This window comes from Rhynchophorus ferrugineus, unplaced genomic scaffold, assembly GCF_030347505.1.
Source record: "Rhynchophorus ferrugineus isolate W39M unplaced genomic scaffold, kcgeb_rfMv2 rfM6, whole genome shotgun sequence".
In the NCBI taxonomy this organism is placed as follows: domain Eukaryota; kingdom Metazoa; phylum Arthropoda; class Insecta; order Coleoptera; family Curculionidae; genus Rhynchophorus; species Rhynchophorus ferrugineus.
Window position 1 is genome coordinate 44197237 of NW_027472585.1, and position 20691 is coordinate 44217927.

At 32.0% G+C, this 20691-nt stretch overlaps 1 protein-coding gene across 2 annotated transcripts in view; it reads right to left on the minus strand.

Moving 5' to 3' along the window:
* sm (heterogeneous nuclear ribonucleoprotein L) overlaps window positions 1–20691 on the minus strand; it is a 500688-nt gene that overhangs the window by 314700 nt on the left and 165297 nt on the right. The window contains exon 2 of one of the 2 annotated variants that reach the window (XM_076406873.1): window positions 18946–18995. The exons of the other annotated variant lie outside the window; for it this stretch is intronic. Within the exon in view, the coding sequence (XP_076262988.1) occupies window positions 18946–18995 (50 nt within the window). The remainder of the gene's footprint in view (window positions 1–18945; window positions 18996–20691) is intronic. 2 annotated transcript variants of the gene reach the window in all.

The window sequence follows — 20691 nt, forward strand, 5'->3', positions numbered from 1 at the left end:
GCAGTGTCATCTCTTAATGTAGGAACATTTTCTGGACGAAGGACTGGTCCCAATGCACTTATCTGTGGCACACATGCTTGTACTTTCCCCAAGTCGTAATAGACACCTTCATGTTTAACTCTGAAGTATCCCATATTAGGAAAAACATTTTTCAACAATTAATTCGTCAATTCTGAACTAACTTATTAATTCCTTAACTAATACCAAAAAATGAATGAATTTGAATAACCATTTTACCATTTAAATTAGGGTCAGCAAAGAACGACGGAGGATTTAGATAAGTTTTTTTAATCGTCATGGGGTATAAACTAAATATATTTCGGTGTTTGCAATCTAGGTCCGTTCTGAATAGTGAATGAAACAAGACTCGATAATTTTCTGGCTTTTAACTCTCTGGCGCAAAGTTATTTTTAATTCACCAATAATTTATTTAGAAATGAATGGATAGACCCTGCACGTTGTCAAATTGTTTTAAAATGTGAAGCATTTATTGATTTCGATATTTCAATTTTGAACATTGGTAATCGGATCAAAATTTATGAGTGAATTAAGTTCTATTTCTGTTCTTCTTTCACGCGTTGAGCGGAAACACATTAGTAACTGTAACATGGACGATTATTTAATGTAAATTGACATAAGTTTTGTTGAGAAAGTAGCCTGGTTATAAGTGTTTCTTATAGAGATTTTGATGGGTACTTAATTTTTAATTCAGATTTTTGATCGCGATAAATAAATGACTAGATGATGGTTGATTGATGGTACATCAAAAGAAACAAGTCTATACGACTGGGTCTTTTAATAAAGGCTCATTTAGATAAAACGAATAACGTTGCAATTTAGTTTAGTTCATGTTTCGATTATTTATAAACGATAACTATAGTATTTACTATATTTTAGGATAATTAGTAGAAATAATTGCTGACTATACATTCGAACATAAACACATTTATCGGTTTTATTAATGTATGCGTTCTATATACAATAATTCTCGATAGCTTTCGTAAGTAAACCGGCCACCACTAAATAAATGAGCCTTTAAGACTGACAACACTGTACCTATACTACACGTCAAATTACCAAGTATATGTTACTGTTACCTGAAATAGTTGAGGCTATATTGGCGCCATATTACCTCCCTAATTACAAAATGCGTTGATTGTCGGAAAGCATCACAACATATGGGATGTATGTTGCAATTCATGGCTTAAAGAGAAAAGAAAAAAGAGCTCAAACGATACTAGTAAAGATTGTAAGTAAAGATAACGATTTCATGGTTTCTGCGACTAGTTAGTCCGTTTCCTAAACGACAAAAGCACAAAGCTTACCATCCTGGAACGCTATGCAGATATAAAAAATATTTACTTGTTTTGATTACTACTAAATAATTTGGAATATTAATTGGTTGTCAATTGGATGTCGTCAAAACATGCAAGAATTTCTTTATTTTTACAAAACAATTTTACAATTTTGTGTTAATCAGTGAAATAGCAACTATGCATGAAAGAAAGCATAAAATTTTGAAAGAAAATCCATCACAATTAATTTGTTTGTTTTCTAAATAGTATATTCTAATATAACACTTTAGGGTAAATGATGTGGCTCGGTGAATGGAGGTAAAACGAAATGAAACAGTGCTGTTTACACTATGTGACCGTTATTTATTGGCTATATAAAATACAATTAGATAAAACGGATGGCAGGGGTGTTACCTGGAGACGAGGCTTGGCCAGTCGATGGTGACACGTTTAAACCAAACGATGGTTGAGCACTGAATGAATGGAAATACCCTTCAATAACATCCCAGTTAAACGTCTCGGGGTTGCCAGCTATTCGTTATCGGGTTCTAGTTGGCGCTGCTGGCACCCCGCCCGTGTTCAACATCTGGGATTATATTTCCGGGTATTTTGTAGACCGTTATTCCACGATGTAAAATTCGACATGCCTCAAGGTCGCTACAACACTATTTCTAATAGTTATAGTTATTTCCAAGTATTATGTTTCATTATTTAGTTATAATATAAGTGTTGATTATTTGATAAGCCTTTTGTTTTGTTTTTATGTTACGTTTTTATCCTTTATATCAGACCATGCTTGCAATTTGTTTTTATGGTCGAACTTTATAAGGCTGGGTGTGTTATAAGAATAAATTGCAAGGCAGCAACATAAATAAGACTTTTTATGTTTTATTTTTTGGTTAGTGACCCTTTGAATAACAGCTTGTTTTAAATTCTCTTGTTTTTACTGCATATATTGGGCAGCATCGACTTTTACCGATGTAGGTAATCGCTTACATAAATTGAGTATTTTAAGATTCGATTTTATGTCATCGTCTTTTGTGGTTAGATATAAATAGACATATCATCATGTGTTATTGTTATTGAGTCGCTATAAACAATTATTATGTAAATATGATAAAAATTATGGCCTCCGCAATTTTGTAAACATGCATGTTTTCTTTTTTAAAGCTTATTTTGTCAATATATTTTTTATAATATTATAGAGAACGGCAACAGTTTAAATTAAATTACATTTTGAGTATAAATCAGCAACATATTACCTATTGTCTTTTTTATGCCATCAATTGAAAGATGTAGTAAACAGATGCAAAAAAGTCTGGTAAATATTTTCAGCGAGACATTATTTACCTCTTGCAGATTTCTATATAGGTTTTCAAAGATTTTGCAACACCTATGTGTTAGTCGCTTCTTTTCTAATGATTGTGTCAGTTGTAATATACCAATTAGTTCACTATCAAGATATTTTCATGTATATTATTTGTCAGTCTGTTTCATTATTTGTCTTCAACGTCTAATTCACCGTTTCAAACCTTTTTACTTATACATCGACTGTTGCTACCTATATTTATTGATATTATCTCAATAGTTTATTATTTATTGTTTATAGGACTATAAGAGACCAAAATCGGTGAATTATATTATATATATATATATAATTAACACTATTACACTACAACATTTTTGCAAGACCTATCTACACACGGTAACGACAGTAAAATAAATGTGTTTTATTAAGTGAATTGGTCTATATCCTATTTACTTCTGGACAGTATATTTCATACGAACAGAACAAATGTACAAACATGGATATACAACCTAACAATAAAACTTTACAGAATACTCATATATTACGGTACCCAGGTTTAATTATACTGGCCACAAGATGGATTCTTAAAATTCGGTAATGTAATATTTCTCGTAGCTTTATTAAAATAATTTCGAAACAAAAGCTCCAGAGGAAAACCCCATGTTATACGTTGTTTTTTCCACCATCTACTTTACTCAAATATGTTTAATTTTTATATGTAGGGTAATATTAACCGCTGCGGTTGTTTATATTAATAAATTAAATAATTTTGTTTTGGAGCTTGATTAATATTTTATCGTATTGAGTTGAGACGAATATAATTGCGATTTTACTTTTGATGAAGTTTTCTTTGTCAATAAGAAGTGTCCATATAGAGCAAAAGCAAGAAAGAATTGTATACACATTAAGAGCAATGTAGTGCTTGCAAAGGTGAAGAACTTCGGAATAGATTTGTTAGGATTCAAGAACATTGGTAATTGGCAATTAATCGTAGAACTGTTTTGAGTGTGATGGATTAGTAGTTGGTTGATGTTTCAGTTCAGCCCCATATTTGCAACCTATGTTTCCAGTGTAACCTACCATCGAGATATATTTCGAGGTATTTAGCCGATTCTGTTTGAGAAGTCCGTCAAGTGATATAATTATGGTTTGCCGCCAATTTCCGGACAATAATGGACTTAGTCAGAGGTTGGAGATGAGCGCCCAGTGAAAGTACATTCACCTAATATTAATTAAATTTAATTCTAAAATCTTAGACCTGGAAGAGTTACTAGTTACAGCTAATAATTACTAAAATTACTAAAATAAAACAATGAAATAAAAATAAGCGATATAAGTTGTCAATGTGTAATGATATAAGTTGGAACTACGTGCCAGAAGGTCATAGAAATAATATCCCTATCGAGGTTCGAACATCGTGACTGTTTCCTTCTTCGGAATGGCGGTTATGTCAATTGCTCGAGGACGTACAACGAGCGAAAGCTTTCAGCTTTTTAGCCTGTCCGGGTTATAAACGCCTACTTTCAGTCGGGAGTGTATTTTTTGTCCTACTGGAAGATATAAAAATAGGATGACAACGCCTAAAATCGTTAGTTTATCAATGGCTTGATGTAGACAGAACACAGTGTGGAAACGTAACGGACAATATTGAAACGGAAATATCTCAAAATAAGGAAACAGTAGATATTGATTCCTTTATATCAACAAATTGTAACAACAAACAATAATATACATACATGTATATATACATATATATAATATACACTGGGTTCTCTTCAAGTTACAAGTAGATTTTGAATAAAATATTTTCTTTAACAAAAAAAAAACTTTATTTCTCAACATAACCTCCCTTTAAACCAGTACACCTGATTCAGCGTTCCATCTTTTTTATTTCTTCCAAATAACAAGTGATGCCCTTCATTCGACCCAAATCTCTTACCGCCCAGCCATTTTTTTCAGATCCGAAAAAGTAAAATAGTCGCAGGAGGCTAAATCTGGAGAATATGCTGGATGTGATAGCAGTTCCTAGTTCAATTGATCCGTTTTTGGTATGGCGACTACACATATATTCGTACATATACTCGTGAATTGTTCCAATAGAATAACACTTTTGTCTTCGTCAAATGTGGTCGATTTTGCTTCAAATCTGTTTTTAAGGAAACCTCTTTTTAGATAATCCATATGAAATATCGATATTTCGATATTTAAAAAAATATATCAATATATCGATGAACATAAAATGTCGATATCAAACTGCGCACAATTTACTGAGCCCCTTACAATGACCGGAGGGAAAAAATCTCAAAACGAAAGTTTAATACATGTATCGAACTTTTTCCCGCTGCAGTCCTATTTTTCCACACAAAATTCCCTCCTACAAGAACTATAGCTTTTTGATATCAATATTTTACTTGGCACCCAAAAGCTCAAGATTCTCATTTACAACTTACAATAACTATTGATACTTCACTGAAATTAATGTCGAAAAATATCGAGCTAAAATAAATCTCGATATATCCAACCTTCCGAACAAGCCATTACGAAAACTATGAACCAATTAAAACAAAAAATATTGGAGAATTAAACTATTAAAATGAAACAAAACTAATTAAAAATATAGTTTTACAATTAAGGAGACCAAAAATAATCAAAAAACAAAAAAAAATATATACAAAGTCGTTCGGACAATTCTTCGGAAACTATAGAAAGTCATGAAATTAAAACTACAAGCAGTGCTTGAACAAACGTAATTCTAAATTAAGAAATGAACACGCAACTAAAACTCAACATTTGGTGTTAGTTTTCGGCGCAATTGGTCTTACGACGTACTTGTACCGAATAAAATTCGACCTACATATTTTCTTTGTATATTTTTTTTGTCTATTTTCTATTTAAAAACTTGGATCCTAGATAAAACTTTATTATTATACTGTCCAGCAATGACAATTACTCGAGTTTATTAGTCTATTATTGTGAGTTTTTTTATACTAGCTACTAACCCACTAGTTATATTAGCGATTTCACCTACGACTTAGATAATAACGAGCTTTAAGTCCGTATAAACATTTATTTTGACATACTAAAATTTGCATCAAAAGGCCCACTAAATAATATCCAGCATAAAGTTCATAAATCGCTAAAAAAATATATATAATTATAATTCACTTTCATATATTGCTAATTATTCTAAATTAAAAACTGTCAATACCACTAGAAATAACTTAATTCATTAAAAGAATAAACAACGTCAAAGGACTACCGACATAATAAGAGAAGATATAGATTTGCTTGTTAATTTAATTAGAGGTACCCAATCACATCAACAAGAAATTTTCTTTCAAAATGTTGACAAAAGAAATGTTGAAATGAACACAGGTCAAACTTTTAGGTTGGCATTCTTTTTTGGATTACATGGCTTAACTAGACTTATTAGCCCTAAGTTTAAGGATACAAACACATATTAATGTCGATCTAATAAGTTGGGTCTGGAAAATAAAAAGAAGTTTGGAAGAAGAAGACAACTCAACAAGCCTCCAACATAACAAGACCCTAATTTTTAAAGAAAAAATAATCAACCCCATAGAAAGAATTAATGGGAGTTGAGTGATATCTAAAGATGCATTCATCACAGGACAATGAAAGTTCAAGAGACTACAAGCAGCGGAAATGAAATACCTAAGAAGAATTTCAACAACAAAGGCTGTGACAAAGATGGACAAGATAAGAAGAAAAGAAATAAAAAAACCTTAATACTAAACCAGTGGAAGACTACATCTCTATATATCATATATATATATATATATATATATATATATATATATATATATATATATATATATATATATATATATATATATATATATATATATATAAGTATATATAATTTTTTAAATATACCAGAGCAAGAGAAATAAAATAAAAACAAAAAAAACATTATATATGAATAAACACATGTATCAATAGATAGGTTATAAACAAGATTTTGAAGCTGTCTAAAAACTGAAACATCATTTTCTAACTAAAGGTTAACAGTATTGCAGAGGTTGCAAATAGTTGTTACAACATAGTTGGCTACAACATTTAAATGAAAATATCTAAAATAATCTTGGAACATAAACAAACATTACTTTGTTATAATCATATTTTATTCCAAGAGAATCGATTAAATTCAATTGAGTTATACAAGGTTATTGAATATTGTATATAAATAACCTTATAATGTCTCGGTAAACTACACAAATACATTTAAGAGTCAGAGTTATAAAAATGGCTATAAAACGACCCCAATTTGCCTCCGTTGGCTCCCTGCGATCTTCCAGCAGAACCCATAAATTCCATCAAGGTTTAAACTCCGTAGCTAGCACTGGTCATTTTGTAGGAAATTTGGCACGCTTGCCTCTTCGCCTGTAGGTCTAAAATTAGGCTTTATCCCGGTTAAATTGAACGTAAAATTATACGGCGTTAATTATAAACCTAATCCCGTTACACTCTTCAATCACATATTTTCACCTAGTTTACGGCACAGCTCTTATTCGAAACAACATCACAAGTAGCCTGGAGAGGTTGTAAAAAATCTCAACTATTAGCGAGCAGGCATATTGTGGAATGATCCAAGATTATAATGTGTTTACTACCGTTGAGTGCTATCGATACGCAAATAACGATAATGAAACAATCGACTGTTTCGTTCGTTACTATTTTCAGTCGCGACTACACACTACAGTGAAGTGAGCTATTTATTCAATACTTTTTAAAAATGTTTCAGAGTTTTCTTTTTACCAACGAGAGTTTATCTGGACTGGACCCTACGAACTGGCCAGTGACCAACTTAGAAACCATCCCAGAAAACATCCAGTCATCCAGCCTGATTAGTGGCGTGACTGGCATCATTTTCCTCGTTGGAATCTGCAGTATTGCCTAAAGACAATCACAAACATACATTTATGACGATGCCCCAGCAGGATTCGGATCCGCGACTATGGCAACAGCAAGAGGACCGTCCTGCCGCCTTCACCACTGTGCAAATTAAGCCGGCGTTATCCAATAATGTTTGGTAAGGTATGTTAGATTTGTATATATTAATATTAAAAGTCATGCCACTAGTAGTTATTAAAAAAGGACGTGTAAGCATGTACATTTGATAAGAACATAACAAATCAATTGAAAAGTCCCCGGCCTGACACATAGATGGCGCTACTAGAATTAAATCCATGTTTTTTAGTTAGCCCTAACCCTCAAAAGATGCGTGTATAAATTTGACAAGTATCGGATTATTAGTTTGTGAATTATAGCATTTTGCTATTGCGAAAAAATGGATAAAAAGGAATTTCGCGTGTTGATAAAATATTGCTTTTTGAAGGGAAAAATACAGTTGAAGAAAACACTTGACTTGATGCCGAGTTTCCGGACACTGTCCCAGGAAAATCAACCATCTAGGATTGGTATGCTAAGTTTACATGTGGTGAAATGAGCACCGAAGACGGTGAACGGAGTGGACGCCCAAAAGAGGTTGGTACCGACGAAAACATTTAAAAAATTTACAAAATGAATTTGAATGACCGTAAATTGAAATTGAATGAATTAGCAGATACTCTAAAGATATCAACTGAACGTGTACATCATATTATTTACGAATATTTGGGTATGAGAAAGCTCTGTGCCGCGCAAGCTCACTTTTGACCAAAAACAACGACGAGTTGATGATTCGGAGTAATATTTGAAGATAACCAAGCAAAATAAACCCGAGTTTTTGCATCGATATGTGACAATGGATGAAACATGGCTCCATAATTTTACTATAAAGTCCAATCGACAGTCATCCGATGAACCCGCTTCAAAGCGTGGGAAAAAGCAACAGTCCGCTGGCAAGATTATGGCGTCTGTATTTTGGGATGCGCATGGAATAATTTTCATTAACTACCTTAAAAAAAGAAGGACTGTTTGAAGTATGAAGTCGCCGAAAAAAACGACAGCATTTGAAGAAAAAGAAAGTGCTGCTTCACCAAGACAATGCACCATGTCAAAAATCCATGAATTGGGCTTCCAATTGCTTCTTCATCCACAGTATTTTCCAGATCTGGCCCCCCGCTCCTATTTCCTGTTCTCAGATCTCAAAAGAATGCTCGCTGGGAAGAAATTTTCGTCGAATGGAGAGATGATCGTCGAAACTGAGACCAATTTTGAAGCAAAGTACAAATCGTACTACAAAAATGGTATCGAAAAATTGGAGGGTCGCTATAATCAGTGTATCACTCTTGAAGGGAATTATGGTGAATAAAAAAAACTAATTTCGCCTAAAAAATGTGTTTTACTATGGTTGGCCGGGGATTTTCAATTGACCTGTTACTTACTCGGTACAAGTTCACATATTTTCAACGCCATGAAAAAATGTTTTGTTCTCACGTCGATGAAATGACACATAATGAAAACTAAAGTCTGTCAGTGAAGCTTCAACATTAAGTTGGTTGGTGCGACATGACCAGCTGTAGTAAATCATTTAAAATTAATTTATCTCTACAGTACAAAGATACAAACAATTATCTTTATCACCTTCTCTCTCCAAATTAGTACGAGAAGTAATTCGGACGAAAAAAAACATTCGAAGGAGAAAAGTTCTTGCGGTATTCAACAAAAATATACCAGTCCCATTACCATAACTGTATAAAAACTGTTAATAGTTAACCCTGTCATGTAATTTTTTTTTATTACTCTTCGTGAGTCCACAATCTGCCCTATTGGCAATAAGTATTTCTTCTGTTTATATTATATATACATGGCATGTAGAAAATCACTTCATTAAGCAATCTTCTGTATAAAATATTATCTTAATTAATTAGTCTTATTCTAATGCTTATTCTAAACTCTACATATGTCCAGTAATCAGATCAGGTGGTGTTAAACGTTTTAGTCTACGCACTTCACTATCACGTCGCATATTTAGCTGATTAGCGAGTACATTGGGATGCACTGACACTCTTTCGAAGTACTTCACACAAACACGTTGGATTACACTCGTTATAGGTTTTAGAGGAATATCGCGTTGTATCACTTTATTTGAAATATAGTACGGAGCATCAACAATGGCACGCAACACCTTATTTTGGAACCGTTGAATGATGGATATATTAGATTTGCTAGCGGTACCCCATAGTTGAATTCCATATGTCCAAATGGGCTTGAGTATAGACTCATACAGCAATACCTTGTTATCTAATGATAACTTGGATTTGCGCCCAATGAGCCAATACATTTGATATAATTTTAGTCCTAGTTGTTTCCGTTTAGAGAGTATGTGCTTCTTCCAGGTTAGGCGTCGATCTAAATGCATACCAAGATATTTAACATGCTCTGCTTGGGGGAGTTGACGATGATTGATATTTACTGGTGGACATGTTCTTCTACGCAGGGTAAACGTTATATGCGTGGATTTTGATTCATTGGCTTTAATGCGCCATGTCTTCAACCATAATTGTATTTGCTCCAGGTGGGTTTGTAGGTTTATTGATGCTGTGACTGGATCTTCATGGGATGCTAAGATTGCTGTATCGTCTGCATATGTTGCCACAGTAGTTATTTTTGTGGTGGGCAGATCAGCCGTATACAGAAGATACAGTACTGGACCCAGTACACTACCTTGCGGAACTCCTGAATATATGGGATTTAATTCGATATGTTCTAATTCGGTAAAACCTAATTGACATTAAACAGGATATAACTATCTAGATAATCCATAAAAGGGAAATCAAAATTGGGTTTGCATTTCCATAAGCGGGCAATTTACGTTTAAGGTTTTAAATTTTCCCGGATCCAATTAGTAATTTAATATGGTCTTGTTGGATGTTATCATTTTATCTTTGATGTTAAACGTATCAAGTTCCAGCAGTTAAAAATAACATCGTTTCTGACGAGACCGATCCGGCGTTGTTCTGCCTTAATATAGAAGGTTCATTTCTTAATTTGAACGGTTTAATTACAGTTCATCCATAAAATCTCATCAGATTTTAACACCTCATAAAACAGCTGATGGTTGCTTGTCTTGTTTTTTTTAACATTTAGCATTATCAAAAGAAAGCAATTATCCAAATTAATTATGATTTATAATTTTGCAATATATAGTTTATTCAAAGTTTATTTGCATATACGTCATCGAAATACGTGAGTTTTAGTTCAGTTTGGCTTTCAACATTCAACAAAAATTTATTCTAAATAAAATAATTGAACAAACCTGTTATCAAATATGATTTATTTTTAACACTATATTACATCTAAAAACTACAGTTAATTATACAGTCACAATAATTTATAGGTTAGAGTTATAACCTCCTACCACTATTGATTTCAAGAATTTTGCATTCGTCTGACAACCGGACGACTTTGACAGGTTCTTTCGTTTATGCGTTCGAACTAATCAGACAGCATTGTGTCTCTTTTTAACTAGAATAAAATGAGAAGGAAAATATTGTCTGATTCTAAAACGAATTTACAAATTGCGATAGGCAATACATTCAACATCTTGATGACGCATATACAAATAAACTTTGAATAGACTATATATTCTTTCTATCAATTTACGTAAAATAAATGCTCATTATTTCATGGTTCGTTACGTTAGTAGATTATCAATAGCTACGGGACTGATACTTGGTGCTATTACCGAAAGAAAGATCTAAGAAAAACGAAAATGTAAACGTTTGAAACAAACGTTCACGTGTTGAAACCAATGGCTAGTTTTATTCAGAACATTTGTTGTTCGTCTAAAGCATAAAATAACTCTTCTCCCCAATGTAGCTTTATACAAAAATATTTTCTAATATAGTATTATACTTTAATAATATATAATGAACAATAACACTATTAAATATTTAAGTTGTACAAAAAGATTGGTTTCATACAAGGAAACTAAATAAAAATAAATATAAATTCAACGTCTTCCTTATAAGAAAGCCCATATATTTATTTATACATACTATCTCACGTACATAACAATAGAAGTATGTAGAATTTTTCAGATATATGAGAGCAATGTTAGAAATTAACCTCGCGAGTTGAATACGAATAGAACGCTTTTGTTTTTAATCCCAATATACATTAGATATGCTCCTGGAGTAACAACAATATTGATTGATTAATGATTCATATCATTTATCTCGCTTTTTTATTTTTAACATTAGATAAAAGTTATTATAGACCTTGAAATATTATAATAATGTAGACTTTCTTAAAATAATAACACTAACTCACGTCTATTTTGGGTACCTACACCAAAATGAAGAAAATACGAGAACAGATTGATAGGTCAGTGTCATTAAAAGTCATTTTTCCACAAAAAAAATGCATTTTATTTCTCAACATAATTTTTTTTTGACTCAACACATTTAACCCAGCCTTTTTAAAAAAAATGTATTTCGTCCAAAAAATAGGTTTTCCTCAAGGCCTTATCATATAGGCCTTTATTTCAGTAATGACTTGTTCATTCGATCCAAATCTCTTGCCACCCAGTTATTTCTTCACCTTTCAGGAAACGGGAAATAATCGAAGAGGATTAAATCTGGAGAATATGCTGGATATGGTAGCCTAATTTATGGATTATTGTTATGGCGACTACACACGTGCCTTGTCTTGATAGAGCAACACTTTTTCTTAGCCAAATCCAGTTATTATTGCCTCAAATCAAATGAAAGCTCACATGAAAATATTCAAATAGAAAGCAAAATAGCATTCACCAAAAATTATCCCTTTAAACTGTTACTTCTAATAGATTAAAAATTTGCCCAATATCAAAAAAGAATGTGAAAAACAATAATATGCATATTTATTTGTGTTTTTTACAAAAGAAGTTGCAAAATTAATTATGTATTTTTGGTGATAGAATTATTTTTCAAGAGAAAGATAAATGATGAAATCTCCTTCAAGAAGAGTTCAGTATATTTCCCATGTGACTTGATTTTATTGGGGCTAGATAGCCATAATGATTAATGAAAGACAACACTGATCGAACGGTGCTAACAAACAAGAACAATTAAGATCGCGATAATACAAAAACACGAATCCTCTCCATCAAAAATGTCAATAAAATAAATGAATACAAAATTATCTACGTTGTAAATTAACGAGACTGTTTCCGATTTTATAATCAAACAAGAAACATATTCAAAATATTTACGGCAAACATTATTGGCATTATTTGATGTTATAACGATATTCCGGAATGTCAATAATTAAAGAATCTCATCAAAGAGTTAGCCTGTTTTACCGCAAAAACAAATCGTTTCAAATTTAATGAGAGGAAACCGCAGAATACATCCAGGAAAGCAATCCTGCACAATCCTGGGCGGTAATGTAATTTAGGTCATGCGCCGGCAATTAAATATTTATCATTGAAAATGTACATTTGAACGCTTTTAGCTCGATTATAATTAAAATATGTTTTAATTACTATGTTATATTAAGGCAGGTTTCTGATTATGGATAATGGCGAAATATTGCACGAGATTGGATATGAATCAATTCTGATGACTACATTGAGCGATGGTGTTGACTATATCGTGTCGAAGTATTCATATGACTTTGCATCTATTACCAGCTAAAATACTTCCCCAACAGTTGTTCACTGAAATAAAACTAATGATGTAGAAGTTGTGACCTAGGATTGGTTAATCTAGAATGGTTTTTTGAAGATAACACATATTGCTTCTTAACTTTAAACTCTCATAGTAGATATGCTACACGAAACCCCTCTACTTTTACATATTAACGTAGAAAACAGCAATGCTGAATCGATCAAATAACCCAACCACAGAAAACAAAACTACCAAAAGACCCCAAATGTGATCAAAGAGAATTAATTTATTTCCAACTTGAATCATGTTCCAAAGACCAAAATATTATTAAAACCAATAATAATCGACCAGTGACCTTTAATACACTTTGTAGCGTATTAACTTTTGTGATTTTTTCAAATATATAACAAATAACAGGATAATTGAAAAATCCCCTGCCTACCATAGTAAAACACATTTTTTTGGCAAAATTAGTTTTTTTTATTCAACATAATTACCTTCAAGGGTGATACATTGATTATAGCGACCCTCCAACTTTTCGATACCATTTCGGTAGTACGATTTGCTCTTTGTTTCAAAATAGGCCTCAGTTTCTGCGATCACCTCTTCATTTGAGGAAAATGTCTTCCCAGCGAGTATTCTTTTGAGATCTGAGAACAGGAAATAGTCGCTGGGGGTCAAAGCTGGAAAATACGGTGCATTAGGAAGGAATTTGAAGCCCAATTCATGGATTTTTGACACGGTGCATTGTCTTAGTGAAGCAGCACTTTCATTTTCTTCAAATGTGGCCGTTTTTCGACGATTTCGTCCTTCAAATGGTCCAGTAACGCTATGTAATAGTCGCTGTTGATGATCCTTCCTTTTTCAAAGTAGTCAATGAAAATTATTCCATGCGCATCCCAAAATACAGACGATACAACCTTGCCAGTCGACTGTAGCGTTTCCCACGCTTTGGAGCGGGTTCATCGTGTGCAGTCCACTCGGATGACTGACGATTGGATTTTGGAATGAAATGATGGAGCCATGTTTCATCCTTAGTCACATATCGACGCAAAATCTCGGGTTTATTAAGCCTGATCATCTTCAAACACTGCTCCGAATCATCAACTCGTCGTTCTTTTTGGTCAAAAGTGAACTCGCGCGGCACCCACTCTGCAAAAAGCTTTCTGATACCCAAATATTCGTGAATGATATGATGTACATGTTCAGTTGATATCTTTAGAGTTTCTGCTATTTCAATTTACGGTTTTTCAAAATCATTTTGTGGATTTTTTTAATGTTTTCGTCGGTAACAACCTTTTCAGCTCATTTCACCACGTCTAAACTTAGCACACCAGTACTTGATGGTTGATTTTCCTGAGGCAGTGTCCGGAAACTCGGCGTCAAGCCAAGTTTTTGCTTCAACTGCATTTTTTCCGTTCAAAAAGTAATATTTTTCAACACGCGAATTTCCTTTTCATCCATTTTTTTCACAATAACAAAAGTTGCTTCACTCAAAATGCTATAATTCACAAACTAATGATCAAACCGCTGTAAAAATTATACACGCATCTTTTGACGGTTAGGGCAAACTAAAAAACATATGGATTTAATTCTAGTAGCGCCATCTGTGTGTCAGGCCCGGGACTTTTCAATTAACCTGTATACTCCGTTATGTTTGAGTAAGAATACTCCATTATATTTCCTAGATAAGTGCGTGTATTAATTTGAATGGGTAAACCAATCCATTTTATTCCAAAAAACAAACATTAAACGCTATTCAATATCAACTGAATGAAGCCACTATAACATAAAAGCTAAATAATCACTATAGAACAACAAAGGTTTAATAAATTAAAAAATATATTTCAATTGTTTGAAGTAATATATAAACATTATAAGAGTTTTCAAATTTCAACTCATCAATAAATGAATATATATTTTTTACTATATTATACATTTTTACTACAATACGCTCAGAGATAATAGTTTGCCTAATTTTTCATAATATAGCTCTGAGTTCGTTATATAGTCCTTCAAAATTAATTCATTGGCTTTACAGTATATCAGTGCCCGTCAAATTAGCTGTAATAAATCGAAACAACAGCATCCAATCCAACACGGTATTTAAAATTCATGTGAACAGGGCACGTTCTTAAGCATTCCCTAATGTTTGCATGAGCATCTTAAAAATGAAGTGTCAAGCAGATAAAATTTATGGCAATACCCTTCTAAAAAAATGTATAGCTCTTCTACCCTTATAATTGGAAAAAGATGATGAAGATAAACGAGCATGTTTATCATGTAAAATATGAAACAAGGCATAAATTAAAGTGGCGATTTATTATTTGTAACAGATGTTCTAGCGATCATACTTCATGGTCCTTGATTGTATATATCAGGGATAATAAACAAATATACCCAGATAACTTATTTCCCCAATAACTACTAAATGCATTTTATTGGGAAATTATATCAAGATTATGAGTTCTATGGAAGAAGAATTTATGGTGAAGTTAATGGTGAAGAATTTAAAGTAGTTATCATAAGTTATGTTATATAGCACTGAATAGTTCTGTAAATACCATATACTAGTATCGCTTCGTAAGTTCTAAGCTATTTGTCTGCTTCAGAATTAAATTTTCTCCTCTTATCTGATCATCTGATCCTTATTAATGAACTGATATAAAATAATTGAAGCCTATAGACATCTAAGCAGATATCAAAAACAAATATTTTGAATAAAGTTTTGATACTACAATTCAATAACATTCGCTACAATTAGACCAGTATTAGAATTTCTTCAAAAGTAAAATATAGTCTGTTACAAGTTGTTTTGTACATACGTCATCCAAATTTGTGACATCAAAACGTCGCAATGCTGCCACATAAACACTGAGTTTCAGTCCACTTTGGCTTTAACATACAACAAAATTCTAATCTAAATAAAATAATTAAACAAAAATGTTATGAAATATAATTTATTTTGACACTACAGTACATCTTAAAACTACAGTTAATTATGCAGTCACAATAGTTTATAGGTTAGAGTTATAACCTCGTATTAGTATTGCTTTCAAGAATTGCATAACGCATTGCATATGTCTGGCAACCAGACGACTTTGACACACTCATTCGTTTAGGCGTTCGAACTAATCAGACAGCATTGTGTCTCTTTTTAACTAGAATAAAATGAGAAGGAAAATTTTGTCTGATTTTAAAACAAATTTACAAATTTGTTTTAAAATCAGACAATACAACAAATCTTGATGACAAATGTACAAAAAAACTTTAAATAGACTATACATAATTGAAATACAAATACATATTTGGTGTATACATGACGCTGATGGATTTTGTAGTTAGTACAAAAATACATTTGAACATAACTAAATTTATCTGGTTTCTTCAGAAAATAACGCTCGATAGCTTTCGAGAGAAAAATGTCGATCGCTAAATATGTCAATTTTTAACAAGTTACTGGAGTTTTTTAACAAGTTAACTGTTACAAGGAGGTAGAGAAAAGAGAGCGAGACGTCGCCGTAGTGGCCTAAAGGGTCGTGGCGGACGCTACAAGATTATTACCAACTGCCTGTAGTTTCTTTATGAATCCGTCTTTGTTTTGTCTACTGCTAACAGTGCTTTATCATCAGCAAATACCGCTATGGTAGTTCCTTCCCTATTGGTATGGTAGGTATTGGTATGTCACTGGTATAGTGGAGATGTAAAATGACATTAGAAAAAAGATCTGTAAAACACCAACAAGTGTATTGGACTTCGGGACGAATATATTATAACTAATTGAATATATCGAAAAATATAATCAGGTATAGCATAAAGCAACGAATCCATTAAATCAGACTATTATAAAAAGATATTTACGAAATCAATATTAATTCCGGATATGAAGCGGAAAGCTCCACTCAAACCATAATGCCTTCCGATCCGAAACCATTTAGAGGTTATCTTCGAACATCTGTCCGTGACTGTGCCGCAGATGAAATATTCGACTCCCGAAATTATTAATTGAACGCACTTGTACGAAGCTTCCCGCCCGCACGCCCACTATAAATTCTCCTGCGGGATAGCTGATCCCGAATGACTCGATCGGCGATGGAGATGTTTAAATAGACCCACCCACCCTAGTGGGGATTATTTAAAATGAAACCTCCATGATATCCAATAGGATTCCTAATAGTATTTTTCGAGGGGTAACTATTTATTAAATTTAGTATCACATTTGTGCATAATTTTCATACAAATATAGTTTATTCATTAAATATATTATCAACTATTATTTTGATGTTCCTCTTCCTTACAAAATCCTTACAAATTAATTTGTAGGTTACTTGACATTTACAGTATGCTATGAGTTTAAGTACATAAAGCCAATCATACTGGACGTATACCAAAAACTGTTTTCAAAATGTTAGTGCCAATCAAGTCCATATCTTCCTTTGGATGCAGTACCGGTAAAACTGATTACTACTTTTAAAACACTTTAAAACTTGGTCAAAAATCAGTATAAAAAACATAAAAACAAAGAAAGTGAGAGCACTAAGAATATATAAATTGAAAAATTAAAGAATGTATTAATAAAACTAAAGAAAATCTAAAAAAAATGGGTCAAAAAGCTATTGAATTATTAGTGGCAATTTACGATAGACTATACAAAAAGGAATAAATCCCACAATACTGGGAAATTGTTGTTCCCATACATAAAAAGGAATATAAAATTATATAGTAATTACTCTGTTATACACAGCGTTGAAGTTATACGAGCAAATTATAGAACATCGTCTAAAGTCAGTAGTAGATAAGTCGCTAACAGAATAGCAGATCTTATTCCGAAATGTGTATAAGACCATATATTTGGTAAAAGACAAATAGTGGAAAAGTTAAAGAATAACTCAAGAAATCAAAGTTAATATCAATGTCGCCATTTAAGACAGCATGAAATTAGAAACCTTCAAAGCTCAAGCAGGACTATGACAAGGTGGAAGCTGTTTGTTTATAAAATTAATGGATTAAATAATAAAAAATGTAATATAAAGAAAACATAAATACATATAGGGTATTTCTCTATTGCACATTTTGTAATAATAACGATTGAGACATAACATCTTGAGAAAATCTTATAGTATATGGAGTGATAGTAAACAAAAGCACAACAGTAGTAAAGAAATAAGAAAATATAAAATATGAAATAATCAAATTAATATATTTATTTTCATGTCATATTCACACTGAACATAAATTATATGTTTATCTAATTAATTGATAATTAATTGATACACCATTCCTTATTGAGATATCAAACTGTACAAATCAAGAATTTATTGTATTAAAGCCATTACTTATTTTAGAAATCTTTAATTGCCTAGTAATTCTAGCAACTTCATTAATATTTTGCACGCGGTCATATATTTTAGATTTACGTAACTTGTGTAATGTAAATTGTTTTGTTTTATTTAAGAAATTGTCTGTTCAGTAGACATAACTTTCTACGTTTTACAAATAACCGGATAATTATGGTAACCATATCGATTTATAGAAATTAACTTGTAATACATTACCAGAATACTAGCAAGTAAATAGAAATGATATAGATTGTACTGGCCGATATTTTATCAAGATTACGTTAGCTACTATATGAATAATGAAACTGAAAAATGGAGAAAAAATTAATCACTTTCCTTTATCTGAGTAATAAATCAGCAGTTTTCAGTTACAAAATTATCATACAGTAAAAAGCAATTATTCACAGGGAATACATTATCGGAAAACATCGTACGTAACTTACCATCAGACGTAAAAACAAACACGCAATCGAATTGTAAATAATGTTATTACCTGAAACAAAAGGAGAAATTTAATTAACGTAATTAATGAAATCCTACAAAATTAACTACATAAAGTAAAATAAATGGATCTAAAATCTCGTTAAGCTATCGTTTGTCGACAAAATTCAAAACTAATTTACAAAACAATTATTATAAAACCTTATAGCAAAGTATTTGGGCTTTATTAACTATGACCTCGTGATAAAAAATCTATTATTTTATATTTTATATTTTAATTACACAAGATTCATTGAAACAGTCATTTTATAGAAATTCTAAAAGTTGGAGCCATCAGTAAATGGTCATGGACTTATTCTTCTTCTGGTTTGCTCTATGTAGATCTATGTCTATCTGTATCATGTCTATTATATTGAAATATAGGAAATGTGTTGGCTAATTGGAAGAAAATCACAATTATCAGTACATAATAAATTGCATTATATAAGCAAATACTGAAACCAATTTTTCAGAACAAAGTCCTGAGAAGTACTGTACGAGCACCCAAATATTACAGGACTGACTACCTATATCGAGACCTTCAGATACCCATAGTCAGTCAAGAAATCAAGAGAAATACAAGAGGGCATGAGGCCAAAGTCTCCATTCTCATAAGAATATTGAAGTATTTTATGTTTTGGATGCCGCCAGAGCAGGACATAGACTCAAAAGAATCAAACCATCTGATCTTGTGTAGTGTTGTGTAGTGAGATGCATATAATAAAAAATACAGCAGTGACATGTATAAACATTATTTTACCAGAGACTGAGACAGGGCCGATGGGTCCTGCTAGTTATATACCTAGATTTAAGTAATTATAAAGACAAATTGTAGGTTAGTCGGAAACGACTGGTAACAGTATAATAATTAAATAATAAAAAAATGTATATTATAGGTTCTCTGAAGAATCTAGAATATTGCAGGTATGGCAAGCAAGTCTTTCCTATTGGTTTTTCATTTCCTTCTGCCTGTTTCTGCCCAATATGGTCTTTGTTCTTCCTTTAATTGTTTCTTGGAATCACTATTTTGAAATAGTGTTTCATATAATCTCTTTATAATTATTAACACTAATTAATAACATTAATATAATTAATGTCCTCAGTCAATTGATGATTGATGTTACTATCGTTTTGAGTATATGTTCTTTTTATAAATGGTCAAATTTCTTTTTCGGTTTTGATCTTGAGACAAGATACAGAAATCGATATACACTACAAGTAATGTCGTTCAATAAAGAAAATATATTGAAATATTAATCCATAATTATTCGTGCATATTGGTATAGAATATAACAACTATCAATCAATAATTAAGATATTACCCAATCAAGTTTCGTTAAGCACCACCTGCTTAACTGCTGCTGTGCATTTTCTTTATTTATACGTTTTTATCGAAACAGACAACATTAACCAATACAAACCGATATCTCTGTCGATTAAATCAACATGCATTAACCAAAATCTATTACGAAGAATTTGGCCACGAAGTCATTTACCTCGTTACCTTTTTGGTCCACTGCCAGAGTTGTTACAACGATTTAAATTCGCGAACTTCAACATGTGTTTATAGGAATGTTTTTCCTCTTTTCTATGGGTTTGTCTTTTTATTAGTTTCCCTTTGCGGATGTCTCAATCCGTATGGTTGATTTAAATAAGAGGTTTTCGACTACCAGCAGATACTTATTGTACTTCAAATTTAATCTGGTTGT